This window comes from Vulpes vulpes, chromosome 11, assembly GCF_048418805.1.
Source record: "Vulpes vulpes isolate BD-2025 chromosome 11, VulVul3, whole genome shotgun sequence".
NCBI lineage: Eukaryota > Metazoa > Chordata > Mammalia > Carnivora > Canidae > Vulpes > Vulpes vulpes.
This window is the reverse complement of record NC_132790.1, coordinates 28,329,855-28,354,224: the sequence shown is the minus strand read 5'-3', so window position 1 is coordinate 28,354,224 and position 24,370 is coordinate 28,329,855. Positions and strand designations below refer to the sequence as shown.

General features: G+C 40.0%; 1 protein-coding gene across 10 annotated transcripts in view; it reads right to left on the bottom strand.

Annotated features, from left to right (window-relative positions):
• Positions 1–7,805: 7,805 nt before the first annotated feature.
• Positions 7,806–24,370, bottom strand: part of ACER3 (alkaline ceramidase 3) — a 162,359-nt gene continuing 145,794 nt past the window's right edge. For 8 of the 10 annotated variants that reach the window (XM_072725974.1, XM_072725968.1, XM_026010434.2 and 5 more), the window contains 3 exons: positions 22,976–23,080; positions 12,124–12,169; positions 7,806–11,587 (listed from right to left, as the gene is read on the bottom strand). In XM_072725974.1, the coding sequence (XP_072582075.1) occupies positions 11,534–11,587; positions 12,124–12,169; positions 22,976–23,080 (205 nt within the window). In that variant the 3' untranslated portion in view covers positions 7,806–11,533. Of the gene's footprint in view, positions 11,588–12,123; positions 12,170–22,975; positions 23,081–24,370 lie in introns of those variants that run through there. The other 2 variants (XR_011995139.1, XR_011995140.1) reach the window with 2 other exon arrangements.

Sequence of the window (24,370 nt, the reverse complement as noted above, 5' to 3'; positions counted from 1 at the left end):
CAATCTTTCAGGAGCTTTCCAAATTCAGGTACTCAACAAGGCTTTGAAAGCCCCATGTGACTTAATTCCTGCTCATCTCTCCAGACACTTCTTGCTCTCTGCTGTAACCAGCCTTTTCTTTTCCTAACTTTCACCATTCAGGTTTTTTTTTTTTTCCATTCATTTATTCATGAGAGACACAGAGAGAGGCAGAGACATAAGCAGAGGAAGAAGTAGGCTCCCCATGGGGAACCCAATTTGGGACTCGACCCCTGGACTCCAAGATCATGACCTGAGCCAAAGGCAGGTGCTCAACCACTGAGCCACCCAGGCTCCCCCCATTCAGTTAACATAAGATTCCTCTTCAGAGAAGCATTCTCTTCTCCAGTTCCCTAGTATGCATTCCCTTAACTCTCTGTTCCCTCCCTCCATTGACACCCCAAATATAACTGGCACAGTTACTTATTGGGCACTAGAGCCTAAGTGCCTAGGATAGGATGTCTTGTTCTTAATGTGCTCCTGGCATCTAACATGGACACAGGATTCCAGAGCTTGCTGAGTGGATGGCACAGTGCCATATAGTTCCCACATAGCAAGGCTCAAGAGAGGAATCTTCTTTTTTTAGTGCTTTCTCCACATTTGAGAATCAGTCCTATTTGGGGACTAGGGCCTGCCTACTAAGTGAGACAGGTCCTGCTTTCTCTAACACCTAAGTAGACCTATTCACTACCTAAGTAGACCTATTCACTATTGTAGTCCAGGACTAAAGCAAGGAAAAAAAAAAGCTGGGGTGGGACTGGGTTGGGGGGAACCCCACCCCAGGCTTGCTAGAGCTAGGCCAGTCAGCTCAATAAAAAGGTGAATGCCTGTGTATAGGAGGTATGTGTTGCAGGGTTACTTAGGGGCATGAACTATTCTGAGGTGGAATTAAAGCAATCTCAACCCCTTTTCAGTCATTACTTTAACAAAGCAGAGTCCAAATCGCTTTGCAAATTCACTTATATTTCTTGGCAGCTTCTGTTGATTCAGGGAAGGCTGCCTCTTCCTGACACACAAAAGAACTAGTTGACGTAGCTACCATATGGTCACCAGATTCAAACTATGCATTCCAACGGGTTTGGCCAGCAAAACTAATATTTGAAAAGCTGTGTTTTGGATCACTGAATGAGAAGTGGGAAATTCTAGTTATGTTTTACATCTTACAGATGGCACTTTGGCCATTGCCAGAGACGGAAATCATAAACATACAATGGCTCACGCAGTATGATCTTCCTGTTTCTAATCTGTTCCCCTTTGTTGTGTGAAGCTGTAGGGTTCATGTGTTTACTCCAGAGCTCCTGAAGTTGAGAATGCTGTGTATTTATAGACCATAAATATTTAATTGAAAAGTTCCTAGCTTTTGCTTTGCAAATTACCCAAGCTTGGAGTAGAAAGTACTGCAGTATAGTTCAAAACTCTGATAAAGATCCTTCCCATGAACAGGATCGCTGCTGGCCTGTACAGACCCTTTCACCTGGAACTGGAAAAAGGTGTCCCAAGATGCAACCCCACCAAGGCACATACCTTGACAAGCTGAGCACAGGTTAGATTTGGGCCTCCACTAACCCCTCTCCTTCAAGTGGGTGCCTTGTGCAGGGTACAAATTGTACAACTAAATATGGTGGTCCTACCTTTATATAAATCTACATATTAATGTAAACCAGGGATACAACAATACCAGAAGCCTTAGTTCAAAATTGTCATTTTTAATACTTTTACCTAGAGAGAGGTAATTAATGAAATATAGCCTAGATTATAGCAGATTAGATAAAAATACATAATTCTACTATCTTCTAGAAAAATGATCGTGACTTTGGCAAATCAAATGGGAAAAGTGAATAAGCAGATCTGAGATCACCTGAAAATTGTTAGTTCCTTGTAAAGATTCACACAACCTATGTTTATTAAATAATTGCTAGAACAGACATTTGTACCAAAATGAAACTAGGAACCTTTATATTAACTTGAACAGTTTATCCGTTGGTCACACTAAAGACTCAGAGATACTAAATATGTGGAAATGCTGGATAGTAGACAATGCCTGATCAATAAACAGAAATTGATAATACCTATTTATTAAAAGATTCACTTATTAATTGGTATTAAATAATTTAGCTCTAAAAAGAAAAGCCAAAAAGAAACAAGGACTAATTGTGGAAGTGACTTTGACCTTTTCCTTTTAGAAAGTTAAAAGAAAAAAAAATACTCATGACTGTGATAGCTTATTAGTTCCTTGACAACTGCCACATGACACATTTTATATGGCATAAAGAAAGATGGTCAAAAGATCTCAACTTTTTGGAAGTCAACTTAAAAACTAAATGCAACTAGCATTTTTGGGCTTTACAGTATGAAATGGAATTCCTTTCATAATGGGAACAAAATCATGTATTCAAAGGTTTAGGCACTTTGCAGCAGGCCATTGATGATTTAGTAAAACTGGTATGAAGAAATAATTCTATAAATATTTAAACCCAAATCACATTCAACAAAGAAGTGAAAGGTCTTAAATATATAAAATATTTTCATTCTGATGAATACACACTGGAATCATCTTGCAGAGAAGTGCAGTGGGAAGTACTATTCTGTACTTCCATTATGGAGTTCATTTGCTGATGGCCTAAAGAAGAGGAAGCAAACTCCCAGAACCAGAGAGTAAATATTTGAGGCATTGCAGGCCATGTACATCTCTGTTGCATATTCTTCTTTCTTTTTGTATGTTTAAACAACACTTTTAAGGTGTAAAAAAATTGTTCTTACCTTGCAAGTCTTACAACTGCAGACTGGATTGGTTTCTGAGCTGTAGTTTGCCAACCTCTGGTCTAGAGCCATTTCATATCATAAAACATTGTTACCATTTTCTTTTAGGTGCAGATGATCTCAGAATGGGTATTTATAGTGAACTATATTTATGTGCTTAAAGATTTCCCTAATAAATGTGCTCTGCTCCAATTTTAGTTACTTCTCCAAACTCAATGTAAAAGTGATATTCTGCAAATAACATTGCCAGCAGTTTCAAATAGTTTCTTTTATGACAATTTTGTGAATAAATTACCAGTGACTAAATCGAGTTCAAGTATCAACATTGTATTCTTTAAAGCAATGAAGCAGGTCTTGTTAAGAAGGGTTGAAAAGGAGTTGTGAGCAAAGTGTGACCTACGGTTGGTGCTCTAATATTGACAACTGCTGAGCTAAACAGTGAGGCAATTTTAGGTCACCTGCAGGCCTGTGATCAATTTTTTGTTTTCAGGGTCCACTAGTAGGATATTTCTTAAAAAAATATTTATTCATGAGACACACACACACACACACACACACACAGGGAGAAGCAGGCTCCCTGTGGGGAGCCTGATGTAGGACTTGATCCCAGGACACTGGGATTACCACCCGAGTCAAAGGCAGACACTTAACCACTGAGCCACCCAGGTGCCCTTAGTAGGAAATATTCTTGTCATCATTTTCTACACTGGCTGCCAACCAGAACAGGTAGTAATCTGCTGGATTTAATAATAGATGAAGGTCTTGTGAAACAATACTGGCTACTGAAAGTAAATTAAAATGAGGATTAGTACTGCTTATTGCAAATGGCCAAGTGTGCATCTGTTACAGCAGAAGTTCTGTAACGAAAAATATTGCTTACATTCTTTAGTGCTGAGTCGTCTTCTTAACTGCTCTGATTACCAATCAGGGAAAGAACTGTTACTTGGTGAAGCTTGCTATCCCTTATACATTTTCCACTTTTCCCTCAATGATGTCAAGGTTTTATTATCCAACATCAAAGTTTACAGGCAGTTGTTTGTATCTGTCCCTAGGTCATTTCCAAATAAAATAAAATACTGAAACGTTAATTACTAAACATAAATTTATCTACTTTTGACTAAAGATATTTGGGCCTGCTACTTGACTTAAAGATTATTTTAACTTAAATATTTTACTTAAAGATTATTTTGACTAAAGATATCTGGGCCTGTTAATAAAAATGTTCTTTTTCACCATATTAAGAAATTGTACTATAAAGAAACACAAGCCTTTGGAAATTGAAGTGGTACATTCATAAATGTGCTAATCTACAGAATGCTGATCGGTGGCAGTTCACAACTGATGACTTTCTCATTTTCACTGGAAATTAAGGTTACTAAGGGCTAAGAATGCTAATCAATACATGTAAGTGAAAAACACTAGAAACAATAAAGAAGGGAAGCAATCTCAAAATGTCTAAAAGGAATGAAAGATGTTTTTGTTAAGGATAAGAGGAGAGCAATTTTGTCCCCGAGTAGTGGCACAGAGATAGTTTAAAGGCTGTTCCAGGGATCCCTGGGTGGCGCAGCGGTTTGGCGCCTGCCTTTGGCCCAGGGCGCGATCCTGGAGACCCGGGATCGAGTCCCATGTCGGGCTCCCGGTGCATGGAGCCTGCTTCTCCCTCTGCCTATGTCTCTGCCTCTCTCTCTGTGACTATCATAAAAAAAAAAAAAAAAATTTAAAGGCTGTTCCAGAATGAAGAGTAAAGGACAAAATCTCACATGGGCACAGAAAGTTGTAAAGGGTCTGCAGAAGGGCACAAAGGGGGGCCAAAGGGGAGAAAAAGAGGGGAATATCTTATTCAAGTGGGCAAACTGGCTAAGATTGAATGTATTTATTTATAATATTTTTTTTAAGAAATGAGTTCAATAGTATATGGATGCAAAACTAGAGGTTGAAATTCCCTATTAAAAGGACACAGTTTCTTGGATTTTTGGAAATTTGTCAATGTCATAGCTAGTGATGGTAGATATCCTGGTAGAATGTGATCAATCATAACTCCAGTTATCTTAAAATGCTGAATGTCACTAAATTTCCTTGTCAACTGCAATATAAAGAACTCTCATCAAATCTTTAACCATGGCCATTTAAAGCCTTTTGTCACTCACTGATACTGTTTTACTCTGTTTTCCTGAAAACCCTTGTAACCAGCTATAGGTTTTTTAAATCTTCAACAAAAAAAGGACTGTCTCAGGGACCCATGGTAGACTACAGCAGGTACTTTGGGGTACAGGCTTCTGATGTCACTGTTTAGGTAATTCTTTTTTTTTTTTTTTTTTTGGTTTAAAATGGCAAATTTCATTAAAATTTAAAAAATAGATCAAAATAACCCTTCCTGCCTCTTCAGCTGTCATTGACAACAGGATTTGGAGTCTCTGGTACTGGTAGTCTCTTCCAGGCTCCCCTGAAGCCTCCCCTCCCTGCCTCCAATCTTGTCAAGTATCCTGAGAGCTCTACAGGCCAGACCATTGTTTAAGTAATTTTAAGATCATAGTCTTGGACTAATGATTTCTAGAACAAATAGAAAAGCTCATAGGTTCATAAAATCCCAAATCAAGAAAGACCTGAATTTATCACAGGGGTGAGTAGACGGATAAAGAATGATTATGATTTCTCTATGTCGTTTGCTCAGAATATTGATGCTTCTTTAATATTTCATTTTCTGGGTTTAAGAAATCCCCTTTCTCTTAAGCTATCTATAACTTGTAGCAATTTAGTAGATTAGGTCTTTGGAAACAAAAATGAAACATTTATCTTTTCTGATCTGTCCAAAATTTGGAAGCCCTTCCTGAATGTTATTTTCATGGCAATATAATTGAGTAAAGTTCAGTAAGAGTTTGTTTTTCTTATAACAGGACACAATTAGAAACACTGGTTATATTAGGCTTTGACTGGCATGTGTGCACAGAATCAGAGATGACCAGTTTTAAGAAACTAAGGTGGACTTTAAGGAGCCAGGGCTTACAAACCTGCCTGGCACCTGGCTTATAGGATTCCCAAACTTACAGGTGAGTAAGGAAGGCTACCTCTTGGCAGGCCCAGAAAATATAGGACCCTGAGAAGAAGGGATTCATCCAAATCTGTGGGTACTGCAAGTGAATTCTGATGCAAGTTCTCCTAGCCTTGAGGCTTTTAAATGTCCAATCTGAGATTCCTAATTAAAGTTCCAGCAAAACAAACTTAAAAAGGCCTATGTTGTCAATTACCATTCTTGCTATATTTACATAATCAGGCCAAGTTTGATGAGACTAGACTTGTTTCAATGGATAACTGTAACCCACCATTGTAGAATATCAGATTCTAGCCTTCTAGCCTGTCTTTGAGCTATTTTCACCTCTTTGTAAATTGAATCCTGCCACCTTGGGCGTTTTGTCAGTAATTAACTTTTCCAATTTTCTTCTACCTTCCTGATTTAGCACCACTAAGACCTAAAACTGTTTCCTAAAGCCCTGCAAGCTGAAGTGACTTTAAGGCTTTATCCCAACAGTTTGGGCCACTCAGGAAGTTCACCAGACATTGTCCTCTGAGCTCTGAGAAATGCCCATGACTGTGAGACTGCCACTATTACTGTGACTGCCATTTAAAGACATTTCAAGGGATGGCTCAGTGGCTCAGTGGTTGAGTGCCTCCCTTCGGCCCAGAGTGTGATTCTGGAGTTCTGGGATCGAGTCTCACATCGGGCTCCCTATATGGAGCCTGCTTCTCCCTCTGCCTTGTGTCTCTGTCTCTCTCTGTGTCTCTCATGAATAAAAAAAAAATCTTTTTTTTATTCATGAGAGACACAGAGACATAGGCAGAGGAAGAAGCAGGCTCCATGCAGGGAACTCAATGTGGGACTTGATCCCGGGGCTCCAGGATCATGCCCTGGGCCGAAGGCAGTTGTTTAACCGCTAAGCCACCCAGGCGTCCCAATAAAATCTTTTTCTTTTTTTTTAAAGACATTTCAGGACCAACATCTAGAAATCACTTGAACTGATGGCTCTCTGGACTCAAGAAACTGAGTTTATAATCCACTCCAACTACTAATTGTTTTTCCTTTTCTTTCTCCATAAATCTGTGTCTTCCTTCCTTTTGCAGATCTCTTAGCTCCCATTCTAATCTGAATCTTTTCTCAACAGCCATCATCTCAGTTTCTGCTCCTTGAAACATCTTGGGAAGTTCTAGATGGGGGAAATAAAGGGTCCAGAATACACTACTGTGGCATAACAATTACTTTGAGCTAAAGGCATTTGAGAATCAACTGGATGCAGGAAGAGGCTTTTTTCTCCCCTGCCCCTCCCCCAACTCTCTTTATCTGCCTAAAATTAGAACCTCCCTCAAAGAACTAAACTGTTCTAAAAAAAAAAAAAAAGAACTAAACTGTTCTAAATCCTCTCCCTGGGACTTTTTGTGCCCCAACTAAGCAGACATTGTCACAAAACTATCATATCTCCTTTCTTTCTCCTAAGGGCCCATTTATCCTTTCTGAAAGTCATTTGTTTTCTCCTAAGTGCTCTTTCTCCCCTCCCCTTCCCTTAATAAGATGGTATATGAGCCCCAAATTCTGCCTCTTGAGTCACGCTTTTCTCTGAATTCTTGTGTACAGATGTGAATAAAACTCTACATTTTCTCTAGCTTCTGTCAGTTTAATTCACAGGCCCCTAACTACTAAACCTAAGAGGGTAGAGGAGAGGTTTTTTCCTCCCAACACAAGAAACTGTTAAGTAGCATGCTCACATGAACCTCAGCAAACTGGCAACTTCTCCTCAGATATTTAAAAGTTTCTTTTTTCTTAAAGGGAGTCCAACAGTTTAAAAAACAGGATTGAAAAAAAAAAAAAAAAACAGGATTGAAGTTTTCCATTCAGGTGGGTCATGACTTTTTTTTTTCTATTTTACAGCCCCTTCTACAAAGGGGTTTAACTTTTAGCCAAAAATTTTACTCATTATTTCCAAATGTTTACAGCATAGTGAATAGCTGTAATTTTAGACATTGAAAAACAAGACAAAGTCATCAAACTAATTATATTATGGCACTGATAAGATGCAAAATATAAGAGGTAAATCTGCAAATTGCCACACACTTGCGAATTCCAATTATAACTGATTCTCTTTGAAACATCAGTTTTATATAAATTCTTATCTAGCACATCATAAACCATGGGGTTAGAAGAATTTCTTGTAAATGTGGAACTGAGAGTTAAAACTGTTCAACTTAGCAACAAATTATTTTTTTTTAAGAGCAAAGTAATACGGAAACCATTGGATTCATAAGAAAACCTTAAACTAAATTATTATACTTTAAGGGGCACTGGCTAAATTCTGAAGGAGTTGGCATTAAAACAGTTTAGTTTTGGGGTGCATGGCTGACTCAGTTGGTAGAGCATGGGACTCTTGATCTCAAGGCTGTAAGTCTGAGCCCTACATTGGGTATAGACATTACTTAAAAATACAATCTTTAAAAAAAATAGAACTTAAGTTTTTTTCAGGCATTTAAAGATGTTCATGCATTGTGTAGCTGAAGTTTTTTGGTCTGTTGATTTTGACTCCTACTTCCTTCTTCTTAGTATAAGAAAAACCTTAGTGTAAAGAAAGCCTAGTTTAACAGTCCTGGAAATTGTGCATTTAGGGTACACCAAAATATTTTATCTAATTCTGCTAAACCAAATATCACTATTTGGGGTTCTCATTTGTAAATTATCCAAAAATGAATGTTTCTCATCAATTTATCACCAATCATCAATTTATACAGTATTGCAAAGAGAAAAGAGATCACTTCAGGTGTTGGCAACATTTCATGAAAGCACCAAGGTGGGGAGGTGTGGGTGGAGTGACCAATCAGATCAGTATAACCACCTTTCATATAGTTTTTCCCTAAAAAAAAATTGCTTTCAATTTTCTGGAGTGAAAATGGCAGGATATTAAGATGTGCAAGCAAACTGCTCCTTTCATATCTTCTAAGATACTGGTATTTTCTGAAATGTAATTTGCTATAGGACTCACAGAGGAGCACCTTTCACATCAGATAATATGTAAACAAACTACCATTTACTCAGCAGCAAACAGGTTTTTTGTATACTCTAGTTCAGGAAGTTTGCCAAGAACATAAAGAGAAGGGGGAGGTAGTAATCCAACCCTATAATGCCCACCCAGAATCCTAGAAGGGAAAAATAAAGGCATTGAAATAAAGTCGATTTAGTGATATCCTGAAGGTCAGCAGTATTTCCATAATTCTCACTATGGCACAGAAACAGTCTTGAACGTGCGAATACTTAGGCTGCTAGAAAGAGAACCATATGTGAGGCACACACTAATTTGGAGAGTTAGAGTCTGGATTCAGTCTCTGCTTTCTGTTCAACACTTCTAAAATGCCTTTTGCTTTCATGCTGCTGTTTTCATAGCAGAAACAAGGATCTCTGAAGAACTGGCCACAGTGTTATAAGTCATCCAGTGATGCCCATACTTCTCCACTGAGGTGTTGGGCAAATTTCTTCAACAAGTGACTGACTGCATAGAGTGGTGGCTGAATTGTTCATTCAGCAAACTGCTGGAAAGGACCCCAGCGTCAGAGGAGGGGGAGGCTCTCCACACCTTATCTGACTGTGATACACAGAAACTCAGTTTCACCACACCTAGCTGCACTGTCAAGAAGGCTGTGCCTTTGTTGCCATATATAGATTCTGTACACAGGAGTGTATTTTGAGTGAAAAGTACACAAAGACAATGGTGTGAAACAAATGAACTTATTAAAAAAATGTAAGATGGCTGATAGTGTCGGTAGCTGCACATGAAATGTAGCCACAGGGATCCCTGGATGGCGCAGCGGTTTGGCGCCTGCCTTTGGCCCAGGGCGCAATCCTGGAGACCCGGGATCGAGTCCCACGTCGGGCTCCCGGTGCATGGAGCCTGCTTCTCCCTCTGCCTGTGTCTCTGCCTCTCTCTCTCTTTCTCTGTATGACTATCATAAAAAAAAAAAAAAATACTAAAAAAAAAAAAAGAAAAAAAAAAGAAAAGAAATGTAGCCACAAGTCAGAATCTCATGGCAAAGAACAATCTTACGGGCTGTGTGTTGGAATGGCTTAGTTTTAGATTTTCTTAAGGCACAACCAAAGTTCTTTAGATTTGTTTTGGCAAGTGTTTTTCTTACTGGAGGATCATAAAAGTAGGCAGAAGTATCTGCCTAATGGCATGTTGGCATGCTAAGGTAAGGAAAAATGGCCTGGACTAAAACTAAGGCTACTAGGTGAAGAAAAACAATAAAATTTGTATTGGTTTTAAATTTGTACCAAGGTGACTTACTAGATACTGGAGAAACGACAGGAGTGTTTTATACTTTTGCATAAGAAAAAAAATGACTTTTTTTTTACTTTTTTTTATCACCATGTGGTAAAAACAATCTGGATTTTATAATGCAAGAACAGGAAAAAGTTGCAACAATGCTAACTGGTAAGGAGCTACAAATATGGTGATATATCAGTAAACAGGACAAATCGGTTTTTACTTCAGACAGGTGTTATCTTTGTGAAAAGTGATTCAATTTGTTATACATTCAAACCCAAATTAGAACTAGCTGCCTAACAATGATATTTCACTGCCATTTCTCACACTTTAATTTTGGGGAATTCTGTTATAAGTTCAAGTAAGTTAGAGTACGTTGTTCCCAACTCTTTATGTCTATGTCCTTCAAAAAATGAAGGGGCAGATATTCTAATAAGCTTTAGGTAAAGAGGATCCTGATCATTTTAGCTCTAGTTAACTTGACACATTTCCCTGGGCATAACCATAGCCTCTGAAAACTGCCTCTCTGAAAACTGGAAAATATGGTATAATTTAAAAAGTCAGAGTGTAATAACATTCACTGGTAACTTCAAATAAGTTACGCTAAGAGGATGGAATATGGGTAGGCCAGACCACCAATCATGTTTGCCTAGCCAAGAAACCAGTGACAACTTAAAAATCTGCGAAGATCAAAGAAAACTAAGAAACCACCTTTAACTGGCTAGAGGTATAACATTCTGCAGATGTCCTCATGGTCTCATAAATATTACAAGGTGACCCACCCACTCTGATTGGCTGTGGCTGCACACAGACACCCCAGAGCCCACTGCAAATCTGGGATATGGCAAGTGTGGAATCTAGTGGCAGATTGGAGCTTGCTTATGACCTGCTGACTAGCACAAAGACAGACAGTGAAGAACTACCAGAATTCCACAGATAGCTCTTTTTCACCTTGGAAAACCATTCATGAGGTTAGTATGACAAGAATATAAATCAAGGCTGACAGGGCTAAGTGCTGCTCCACAGCTGGCCATCTGGATATGGGGTTTTGCCAATACTTAGCTGACTGTTCTGATTATTTAATCAAATATTAAGCAAAGTATAATTCACATGCAACCCTTATCAAAAAAGGGAAAAAGGTTAATTTCCTATGATCCACACAAACTGTTAACCTGTTAGGAAAAGCATCATTTTTCCAGCATTCAAGTATATACACACACACATCATGTCTGTTTCTTTTTAAACATCTTAGGGTAAGGGTGAGGAGGAGGAGGACAAATGAGATAAAGACAACAAGCCCCATTCCTTATTCTCTGTGCAACTGGCAGAATTAGTCAGAAAGTCACTCCTTTGCTCTGATGGTCATGATATATTTGAATGTGTGGATCTTTAAGGATTTCCTCATTCATTTGGCCAGGCCTATGGTAGGTGCTTTTTTGTTTTCTTGGTGAAATAATTCATCAGTGCTTCCTGAGAGGCTCAAACAGGATCACTGGCCAGATTCCGAAGAGAAACTGTTTGGAAACAAGTTAGGACAAAAAGAAAGAAGGTAACTGCTGCATGCTATTACAGATATCCATGTTATCATGGAAAAAGAATCCATGAGCTAGGTGTACTAACAACAGTCTTGGTATTAGTAGCCTGAGTATGGCACAGTCTTTCCAGACTTGAATCAAATCTCAGAAATGATTTTTATTTAATTTATTTAAATGGAATAAGCTTCCTTTTTTGTCAGGCATGGAGCTGGGCATTTACATCATCTCAGATCCTTAAAATAACTCAGGAACATAGCTATTAACAGCTCCATTTTATTGCTGAAAAAACTAAAGCTTAAAGAGAACAGACTTGCCCAAGGTCATAGAACAGGATGTGGAAGATCTAGGATTCACAAGCATCTGGTTCCAAAGCTTGTGCTCTCTCTACTACCCTTCCACCCCATCCACTTCTTCCACCTCTGGTCTATCCTCCCAATACCGTGCCTCCCTCAACATACCCATCGATGCACGCGTGCATACACGCAAGCACACCCACCCCTAGGAAGGGAACTTACCTTTACTTTTGGCCTGTATCTCAGGTAAAGAGTTCTTGTATATAAACTGAAAGAAAAGGGGACAGGGAAAGCTCTTCAGATTAATTTTTAATTCATACAGACTGATTTACTGACACTTAACCATAGTACTCTATATATACAGAGAAAAAGCAACACTAGTAGATTCTTTGTTCATTTAGCAACCATTTTTTGAGCGATTACTCTATGCAGAACACTTGGCAAGATGCTAAGGAGGACAGAAATGAATACTCTCAGGCTGTGACCTTGGGATGATTGCAGTTTAGTAGGGAGCACTCCACTCATGCTTAATGATTCATATCATAGTTGCAGTTTCATTTTTGAAGATTTATGGTAGAGTATTCTTAGAATATTTTGGAAGGGGTTATATCAGTTCTACGAGGATTACAATACAGGTATGAGATAATCAGGAAGGTAAGGAAAATCTTCCTTGCAGTAGCCTTTAGAATAAGTAACCTATGAAGACCAGACTGGAGCCTGGGTGGCTCAGCGATTTAGTACCGCCTTCAGCCCAGGGAGTGATCCTGGAGACCCAGGATCGAGTCCCACATTAGGCTCCCTGCATGGAGCCTGCTTCGCCCTCTGCTTGTGTCTCTGCCTCTCTCTCTCTCTCTCTCCCTCTCTGTGCCTCTCATGAATAAATAAATAAAATCTCGGGGCAGCCTGGGTAGCTCAGGGGTTTAGCGCTGCCTTCAGCCCAGGGTGTGATCCTGGAGACCTGGGATCAAGTCCCACATCGTGCTCCCTGCATGGAGCCTGCTTCTGCCTGTGTCTGTGCCTCTCTCTCTCTCTCTCACGAATAAATAAAATCTTAAAATAAATAAATAAATAAAATCTTAAAAAAAATAAAAAATAAATCCATGCATATGGCAAGTAAAAACTTGGCTCAAGACTATTACACGGGGGGGGGGCGGGGGGGGGGGCGGGGGGGGGGCGGGGGGGCGGGGGGGGCGGGGGGGGCGGGGGGGCGGGGGCAAGATGGTGGAAGAGTAGGGTCTCCAAATCACCTGTCCCCAACAAATTACCTAGAAAACCTTCAAATCATCCTGAAAATCTACGAATTCGGCCTGAGATTTAAAGAGAGACCAGCTGGAATGCTACAGTGAGAAGAGTTCGCGCTTCTATCAAGGTAGGAAGATGGGAAAAAGAAATAAAGAAACAAAAGGCCTCCAAGGGGGAGGGGCCCGCGAGGAGCCGGGCTGAGGCCGGGGCGAGTGTCCCCAGGACAGGAGAGCCCCGGCCCGGAGGAGCAGGAGCTGCACCGACCTTCCCGGGGGAAAGGCCTCCCGGGGAATTGGAAGAGGATCCCCAGAAAGGCGGGGATGCCCTCAGGCTCCCTGGGACAGTAACAGAGGAACTGCGCCCTGGGGAGATGCGCCGAGCTCCCTAAGGGCTGCAGCGCTCGGCGGGACCCGGAGCAGCTCGGAGGGGCTCGGGCGGCGGCTCCGTGGAGGGGGCTGTGCGGCTCCGGGAGCAGCTCGGCAGCGGCTGCTCGGGCGGAGGAAGAAGCTCCGCGCGGAGGGGGCGGCGCGGCTCCGGGAACAGCTCGGGCGGCGGCTCCGCGGAGGGGGCTGCGAGACGCGAGCGAATCCAACAGCGCAGGCCCCGGAGCACAGGGCGCCGGGACACAGCCCAGGATCCGGCCTCCCCTGGGACAGGCAGAGGCGAGGAGGGCCCAGGACAGCGAGGACGAGGACGCTCCTGCCTGGAACTGAGCAGATCAGCGGCCCCGCCCGCCCGGGAGCCCCCAGGCCCTGCAGACGGAGAGCCCCGGAGCTACTGCGGGAGCTGACTCCAGGTTCCCAGAGCTGCCCCCGCCACTGTAGCTTCCTCCCGGGGCCTCACGGGGTAAACAACCCCCACTGAGCCCTGCACCAGGCAGGGGCAGAGCAGCTCCCCCAAGTGCTAACACCTGAGAATCAGCACAGCAGGCCCCTCCCCCAGAAGGCCAGCGAGACGGACCAGTTCCAGGGGAAGTCAAGGGACCTAAAGTATACAGAATCGGAAGATACTCCCCCGTGTTTTTTTTTTGTTGTTTTGTTTTTGTTTGTTTTTGTCTTGTTTTGTGCTTTTTTTTCTTTCATTTCTTCTTGATTTCTGATTGCTTCCCCCACCCCACCCCCCTTTTTTTCTCCTTTCTTTTTCTTTCTCTTTTTCCTCTTTTTTTTCTTCTTTCTCTTTTTTCTTTTTCTCTTTTCTTTCCTTCTCTCTCTTTTTCTCCTTTTCCCAATACAACTTGTTTTTGGCCACTCTGCACTGAGCAAAATGACTAGAAGGAAAACCTCACCTCAAAAAAAGAATCAGAAACAGCCCTCTCTCCCACAGAGTTACAAAATCTGGATTACAATTCAATGTCAGAAAGCCAATTCAGAAGCACTATTATACAGCTACTGGTGGCTCTAGAAAAAACCATAAAGGACTCAAGAGACTTCATGACTACAGAATTTAGATCCAATCAGGCAGAAATTAAAAATCAATTAAATGAGATGCAATCCAAGCTAGAAGTTCTAACAACGAGGCTTAACGAGGTGGAAGAACGAGTGACATAGAAGACAAGTTGATGGCAAAGAAGGAAACTGAGGAAAAAAGAGACAGGCAATTAAAAGACCATGAAGATAGATTAAGGGAAATAAATGACAGCCTGAGGAAGAAAAACCTACGTTTAATTGGGGTTCCCGAGGGCGCCGAAAGGGACAGAGGGCCAGAATATGTATTTGAACAAATCCTAGCTGAAAACTTTCCGAATCTGGGAAGGGAAACAGGCATTCAGACCCAGGAAATAGAGAGATCCCCCCCTAAAATCAACAAAAACCGTTCAACACCTCGACATTTAATAGTGAAGCTTGCAAATTCCAAAGATAAGGAGAAGATCCTTAAAGCAGCAAGAGAAAAAAAGTCCCTGACTTTTATGGGGAGGAATATTAGGGTAACAGCAGACCTCTCCACAGAGACCTGGCAGGCCAGAAAGGGCTGGCAGGATATATTCAGGGTCCTAAATGAGAAGAACATGCAACCAAGAATACTTTATCCAGCAAGGCTTTCATTCAAAATGGAAGGAGAGATAAAGAGCTTCCAAGACAGGCAGGAACTGAAAGAATATGTAACCTCCAAACCAGCTCTGCAAGAAATTTTAAGGGGGACTCTTAAAATTCCCCTTTAAGAAGAAGTTCAGTGCAACAATCCACAAAAACAAGGACTGAATAGATATGATGACACTAAACTCATATCTCTCAATAGTAACTCTGAACGTGAACGGGCTTAATGACCCCATCAAAAGGCGCAGGGTTTCAGACTGGATAAAAAAGCAGGACCCATCTATTTGCTGTCTACAAGAGACTCATTTTAGACTGAAGGACACCTACAACCTGAAAATAAAAGGTTGGAGAACCCTTTACCATTCAAATGGTCCTCAAAAGAAAGCAGGGGTAGCCATCCTTATATCAGATAAATTAAAATTTATCCCGAAGACTATAGTGAGAGATGAAGAGGGACACTATCTCATACTCAAAGGATCTATCCAACAAGAGGACTTAACAATCCTCAATATATATGCCCCGAATGTGGGAGCTGCCAAATATTTAAACCAATTAATAACCAAACTGAAGAAATACTTTGATAATAATACACTTATACTTGGTGACTTCAATCTAGCTCTCTCTATACTAGATAGGTCTTCTAAGCACAACATATCCAAAGAAACGAGAGCTTTAAATGATACACTGGACCAGATGGATTTCACAGATATCTATAGAACTTTACATCTAAACTCAACTGAATACACATTCTTCTCAAGTGCACATGGAACTTTCTCCAGAATAGACCACATACTGGGTCACAAATCGGGTCTGAACCGATACCAAAATATCAGGATAGTCCCCTGTATATTCTCAGACCATAATGCCTTGAAATTAGAACTTAATCACAACAAGAAGTTTGGAAGGACCACAAACACGTGGAGGTTAAGGACCATCCTGCTAAAAGATGAAAAGGTCAAACAGGAAATTAAGGAAGAATTAAAAAGATTCACGGAAACTATTGAGAATGAAGATACAACCGTTCAAAATCTTTGGGATGCAGCAAAAGCAGTCCTGAGGGGAAATACATCGCAATACAAGCATCCATTCAAAAACTGGAAAGAACTCAAATTCAAAAGCTCACCTTACACATAAAGGAACTAGAGAAAAAGCAACAAATGGACCCCACCCCCAGCAGAAGAAGACAGTTAATTAAAATTCGAGCAGAACTAAATGAAATCGAGACCAAAAGAACTGTGGAACAGATCAACAGAACCAGGAGTTGGTTCTTTGAAAGAATTAATAAGATAGATAAACCATTAGCCAACCTTATTAAAAAGAAGAGAGAGAAGACTCAAATTAATAAAATCATGAATGAGAAAGGAGAGATCACTACCAACACCAAGGAAATACAAACGATTTTAAAAACATATTATGAACAGCTGTACGCCAATAAGTTAGGAAATCTAGAAGAAATGGACGCATTCCTGGAAAGCCACAAACTACCAAAACTGGAGCAGGAAGAAATAGAAAACCTGAACAGGCCAATAACCTGGGAGGAAATTGAAGCAGTCATCAAAAACCTCCCAAGACACAAGAGTCCAGGGCCAGATGGCTTCCCAGGGGAATTCTATCAAACGTTTAAAGAAGAAATCATACCTATTCTACTAAAGCTGTTTGGAAAGATAGAAAGAGATGAAGTACTTCCAAATTCGTTCGATGAGGCCAGCATCACCTTAATTCTGAAACCAGACAAAGATCCCACCAAAAAGGAGAATTACAGACCAATATCCCTGATGAACATGGATGCAAAAATTCTCAACAAGATACTAGCCAATAGGATCCAACAACACATTAAGAAAATTATTCACCATGACCAAGTAGGATTTATCCCCGGGACACAAGGCTGGTTCAACACTCGTAAAACCATCAATGTGATTCATCATATCAGCAAGAGGAAAACCAAGAACCATATGATCCTCTCCTTAGATGCAGAGAAAGCATTTGACAAAATACAGCATCCATTCCTGATCAAAACCCTTCAGAGTGTTGGGATAGAGGGAACTTTCCTCGACATCTTAAAAGCCATTTACGAAAAGCCCACAGCAAATATCATTCTCAATGGGGAAGCACTGGGAGCCTTTCCCCTAAGATCAGGAACAAGACAGGGATGTCCACTCTCACCACTGCTGTTCAACATAGTACTGGAAGTCCTCGCCTCAGCAATCAGACAACAAAAAGACATTAAAGGCATTCAAATTGGCAAAGAAGAAGTCAAACTCTCCCTCTTCGCCGATAACATGATACTCTACATAGAAAACCCAAAAGCCTCCACCCCAAGATTGCTAGAACTCATACAGCAATTTGGTAGCGTGGCAGGATACAAAATCAATGCCCAGAAATCAATGGCATTTCTATACACTAACAATGAGACTGAAGAAAGAGAAATTAAGGAGTCAATCCCATTTACAATTGCACCCAAAAGCATAAGATACCTAGGAATAAACCTAACCAAAGAGGCAAAAGATCTATACCCTAAAAACTATAGAACACTTCTGAAAGAAATTGAGGAAGACACAAAGAGATGGAAAAATATTCCATGCTCATGGATTGGCAGAATTAATATTGTAAAAATGTCAATGTTACCCAGGGCAATTTACACGTTTAATGCAATCCCTATCAAAATACCATGGACTTTCTTCAGAGAGTTAGAACAAATTATTTTAAGATTTGTGTGGAATCAGAAAAGACCCCGAATAGCCAGGAGAATTTTAAAAAAGAAAACCATAGCTGGGGGCATCACAATGCCAGATTTCAGGTTGTACTACAAAGCTGTGGTCATCAAGACAGTGTGGTACTGGCACAAAAACAGACACATAGATCAATGGAACAGAATAGAGAACCCAGAAGTGGACCCTGAAATGTACGGTCATCTAATATTCGATAAAGGAGGAAAGACTATCCATTGGAAGAAAGACAGTCTCTTCAATAAATGGTGTTGGGAAAATTGGACATCCACATGCAGAAGAATGAAACTGGACCACTCTCTTTCACCATACACAAAGATAAACTCAAAATGGATGAGAGATCTAAATGTGATACAAGAGTCCATCAAAATCATAGAAGAGAACACAGGCAACACCCTTTTTGAACTCGGCCACAGTAACTTCTTGCAAGATACATCCACAAAGGCAAAAGAAGCAAAAGCAAAAATGAACTATTGGGACTTCATCAAGATAAGAAGCTTTTGCACAGCAAAGGATATCAACAAAACTAAAAGACAACCTACAGAATGGGAGAAGATATTTGCAAATGACATATCAGATAAAGGGCTAGTTTCCAAAATCTATAAAGAACTTATTAAACTCAACACCAAACAATCCAGTCATGAAATGAGCAAAAGACATGAAGAGAAATCTCACAGAGGAAGACATGGACATGGCCAACATGCACATGAGAAAATGCTCTGCATCACTTGCCATCAGGGAAATACAAATCAAAACCACAATGAGATATCACCTCACACCAGTGAGAATGGGGAAAATTAACAAGGCAGGAAACAACAAATGTTGGAGAGGATGCGGAGAAAAGGGAACCCTCTTACACTGTTGGTGGGAATGTGAACTGGTGCAGCCACTCTGGAAAACTGTGTGGAGGTTCCTCAAAGAGTTAAAAATAGACCTGCCCTACGACCCAGCAATTGCACTGCTGGGGATTTACCCCAAAGATTCAGATGCAATGAAACGTCGGGACACCTGCACCCCGATGTTTCTAGCAGCAATGGCCACAATAGCCAAACTGTGGAAGGAGCCTCGGTGTCCATCGAAAGATGAATGGATAAAGAAGATGTGGTTTATGTATACAATGGAATATTACTCAGCCATTAGAAACGACAAATACCCACCATTTGCTTCAACGTGGATGGAACTGGAGGGTATTATGCTGAGTGAAATAAGTCAATTGGAGAAGGACAAACAGTGTATGTTCTCATTCATTTGGGGAATATAAATAATAGTGAAAGGGAATATAAAGGAAGGGAAAAGAAATGTTGGGAAATATCAGGAAGGGAGACAGAACATAAAGACTCCTAACTCGGGGAAACGAACTAGGGGTGGTGGAAGGGGAAGAGGGCGGGTGTTGGAGGGAAATGGGTGACGGGAACTGAGGCGGACACTTGACGGGATGAGCACTGGGTGTTTTTCTGTATGTTGGTAAATTGAACACCAATAAAAATTAATTAAAAAAAAAAAGACTATTACACAGTTATATAGTGATGGTGCAGAGCTCCAAGCTCAGATATTTTTGCTTCACTGTGTTAACTCTTTGTTTGAAACAAACATTTGTACAGTATTTAAGTCTTAAAGGGCACATGTGTTATTTTATTAAATTCTCTAATCATCCCTCTGAAATATTTTTTGCATGCTTCATTCAGTGAGATACTCAAAGAATCAAAATTTCCATAACTGAAGCTTAAATACCCAAGCTTCTTTTATTTTTAGTTTTTTAGGATGAAATGTGTCTAAAATATATTCTATCTTCCCTGCCTTCTTAAAAAAATCAGAATAAAAAGAAAACAAAACAAAAAAAAACCTACCACCAAATATAGTCAAATGCTTCATTTTTTTCTGTATTCACTTTAGCCTTTGTCCCCATACAAATTAGTTTTTACAGTGTTAATAATTACCTGTGTATGATTTTCATCTGTTTCACTTAAAAATCCAAATAATCCAAAACCTTTCTATATAGCTATAAAGTTTTCACATTTATAAATGGCTGAATAAAAGGTATACTATAATTTACTTTATAATTCTACCCTCTTGGGCAGTTTATTTTTCTTCTATTATTATTGTTGCTATGCTAATTAAGTAACACTGTAATAAAAATATTTGAGTTTACACACACATTTTCATTTTTCTGGTTACTTCTTTAGGATAAATCCAAGGAATATAATAACTGGGATAAAAATATAAATATTTTATTTTCACAAACACATTTGGTATTGAACTCTTTCCAAATGAGTTACATCAATTTACACTAACAAGTAATGTGTGATCATACTATTTCACTGCAACTAAAGAATATAGAAGGAAATTTCAAAATACTATAAAGCTCATTTAATGGATATAAAAAAATCTCAATTGTTTCATTTTATTTTATTTATTTATTATTTTTTAAAAAAGATTTTATTTATTTATTCATGAGAGACACACAGAGAGAGAGGCAGAGACACAGGCAGAGGGAGAAGCAGGCTCCATGCAGAGAGCCTGACATGGGACTCGATCCCAGGTCTCCAGGATCTCCGGGTCTCCTGAACTGAAGGCGGCGCTAAACCGCTGAGCCACCCGGGCTGCCCTCAATTGTTTTATTTAAACATTAAAAAAAAATAAGTAGTATAATCATCTGGTAAAAGTTTGAAGAGTATGAAAGAGTACACAGGAAAAAAGTCTGTCTCCTACTTGGTACCTTCAGCCCAGAGGTAACTGCTGGTACTTACCAGTTACCATATACCCTTACAAAGACAATTATGTATTCATGAGTATTAATTACTCATTTAGCCCCGTTTTTCACAAAAATGGATATCCTATGGTTTTAGAAGGCATTTTGATTACGAGTTAGATGATCAGTTTTCTATTTGCTTATTTGCACTAAATATCTCAACCCCCACCCCCACCCCTGCCACCATCGGGAGGCTTGACCTTCCCCTCTCCTTTCTTTATGTTTTTTTTTTTAAGATTTATTTATTTATTTATTTGTTTATGATAGACATAGAGAGAGAGAGGGAGGCAGAGAGACAGGAGGAGGGAGAAGCAGGTTCCATGCCAGCAGCCCGACGTGGGACTTGATCCCAGGACTCCAGGATCACACCCTGGGCCAAAGGCAGGTGCTAACCCCCCCGAGCCACCCAGGGATCTCCCTTCTTTATGTTTTTAATATAAAAAAAGTTTCAAACTTCTAGGAAAGTTGCAAGATTGGTATGAATTCCTGTATTCTTGTCTCCCAGATGCTAAATTGTTATCATTTAAATATGTTTTTTTTGAAGATTTACATTTTTAAAAAAGATTTATTCATTCATTCATAAGAGACACACACAGAGAGAGGCAGAGACATAGGCAGAGGGAGAAGGAGGCTCCACGCAGGCAGTCCGATATGGGACTGATCCCGGGACTCCAGGATTTAGAATCCACGCTCTAAGCCGAAGGCAGATGCTTAACTGCTAAGTCACGTAGGCTTAGCACTAATACCTTTTTAAAAAAAGATTTTATTTATTTATTTATTTACTTATTTATTTGAGAGAAAGAGAGAGAGAGAGAGAGGAGTGGGGGGAGGGGCGTAGGGAGAGGGAGAGCAACAAGCAGACTCTCCAGTCAGGGGGGAGCCTGACTCCGGGCTCAATCACAGTACCCTGAGATCATGACCTGAGGCAAAGTCAGACACTTAACCGACTGAGCCACCCAGGTACCCCTAACAGTTTAAATTCCATTCTAACCCCCTCAAGAATCTGTTTAGCTTTCTTTTTTTTCCATACTTGCAAATCCCTTCTGAGACAGTGGAGAAATCAGGCTTTTATTATCCCCAGTATATTTACTTATTGTTTAATCAAATAATTTACTTCTTCAGTGTGACCCATTTCTGACTTCTGGCTATCTCTTCCACCTACCCTGTCACATCTCTTTCTTTAATCGCTCTGCTTCCTTGCAGTGCACAGCAGCCACTTTCTCACCACCACCAGATTTTCTTGGAAGCTCAGCATCCTGCTACCACTGAGCTCCTTTCTTTATTCCTCACTGAATGCTGTCACTTTGGCACAGCACCTCTTCCCCCTCATTACCCTCTTCCCTGAAGGCTTTCCATACCAGCAGGAGAGAAGGAGAAGGTGAAAGGGAAATGTAAAGGGGAAGGTGAAAAAGGAAAGGGGAAAGTGGGAACCCTAGTCTTTTAAAATAGAATATGATGAGTATGCTTTCACCTCTTCTTATTCATTATTGAAATTTACTACTGTATTGTATTACACTTCAGTAATGTTCTCAGGACTACTTGGGCACTGTTAAGGTACTAGGTTTGTAATTTTCAGACTCATTTTACAGTTATTCTTGTTTCTCCTTTCCTGTCATTTGTTAATTTCCTCAAACATTTCCTATCCCTTCCCTTTTATTTTTTTTTAAAGATTTTATTTATTTATTCATGAGAGAGAGGGGGGAGGGGAAAGGCAGAGACACAGGCAGAGGGAGAAGCAGGCTCCATGCAGGGAGCCCAATGTGGGACTTGATCCCCAGACCAGGAATCACGCCCTGAGCTGAAGGCAGATGCTCAACTGCTGAGCCACCCAGGCATCCTTGGAGGTATTATTTGAATAATGTGATCATAGATGATTCTAATTTCATTTTTGTTGTAAATGACTGACCTCTAACAGAGACAGACTCCAAAAGACTCTTTAGCAGGGAAACTGGGGACTTCTGATACTCATGCTTTCCCAGTCTGCTACTCAGAGGATCTGACTGTTTATTTCCTTCTAAATTTGTTCTCTATAAACAAAGATATGTTGATAAACACGAAATGGAAATGTTTATATCCTACTTGCTCTAAAAAGGAGATGGACAACTATTTAAAATGTAGATCATATGTCAGTACAACTAATTCATGTTAGAAAACTAAGCTTCAGAGAGGGTAGGGACTTACTTAAGGTCACCTAGTGGCAGAGGCAAAGCTAAAGCATTAAATCCTGATTTTGTCTCTGGCATTTTATATTTACACCATCCTATTTGAAGGGTAAAGGAAAAAAAATACTTCAATACCATGCTAAAAAAGTCTCTAATTCCTACCTGAAAAGGATGTGAAGATATGAACCAAGGCCAGTTAAAATATGCCACCATGCATGAAATTGTGTGGCAACACCTATGATAGGTGGCATCTTCTTTCGAAAGTTCCTGTGTGAAGAGGGAGAAAGAAATCACCAGGTTATTATCAGTTTTTTAATATTTAGCAACTAATGCTGACAAGCCTTTGAACACTTTGAAGTGTTACTCTCAGACATGGAAATTATTTAATTTCCTTAAGTCTGCTGTAGTCTGCATACTGTTTTCCAAAGTGTATTCTGAGGAATAGTGTTCCTAGCAGAAGTTTCATGAAGAAATGACCCCGTGTTCAAAAAAATAGGAAATAGTAATAGTTTATTGCCCCCTTGCAGACTGCAATGTCTATTAACAGAATGAAGGCTGTGAGAAGTCCTATCATAACTACAAGAGTTATTTTCATTTTTTTCAGGTAATGTACTAATGCACAAAACCCTTCCTTCAAGTAATATCTTAAGAACACTTTATGGAACAAGTGTTCCCTAGAATACAATTTGGGAAACATTGGTCTACTTAGCTATTCACTCAAGAAACCAGACACATGCTTTTCCTTGCCCTACATACAACCATCATCTTAGATAAGCACCATACAGTCTACAAAGTACTTTTGTAAATCTTATTTCACTTCATAGTGAGTCTTTGAGGTAGCTATTATTAGCTTTGCTTTACAGATGAGGAACCTAAAATTCAGAGACCAAGTTGCCCAAGTCACTTAGCTAAGTGGCACAGCTGAGTCTCAAATTTTATATTTTTTGATTGTGTACCATATTAATATTCTCATTTATTAGAAGAGAAAAAATCAATGTAAAACTATTTTTCTAGATATCCCATAAATTTTTGAGACAATTACCATCTCTAAGAATCTACTTTATTTCTTAGTGGCTCTCATTCAGAGGATGATGACTTATCTCAGCAATGTAAATGCTCTGTCCAATGGGGCTTGTGATCGGTAATACTGATTCAGAACCATTCATTGAGAATTCAGATTTTTTTTAAAAAAGATTTTATTTAGTTATTCATAAGAGACACACACACACACAGAGGCAGAGACACAGGCAGAGGGAGAAGCAGGCTCCATGCAGGGAGCCTGACACGGGACTCAATCCCAGGTCTCCAGGATCAGGCTCTGGGCTAAACCGCTGAGCCACCCGGGCTGCTGGAGAATTTAGATTTCTAAGCAAGATACATTACTTGTCTGTTGGTGTACATTTAAAATACACATTTACTTATTTAATTTTTTATTACAGAAAATTTCAAACGTGTGCAATGTGGGCAAAATAATAATGTACCCATTATCCAGCTTAACAATTATCACTTACAGCCTATCATCTAAACTCTCATGTACTTCTCCCCTTCCATATTTTG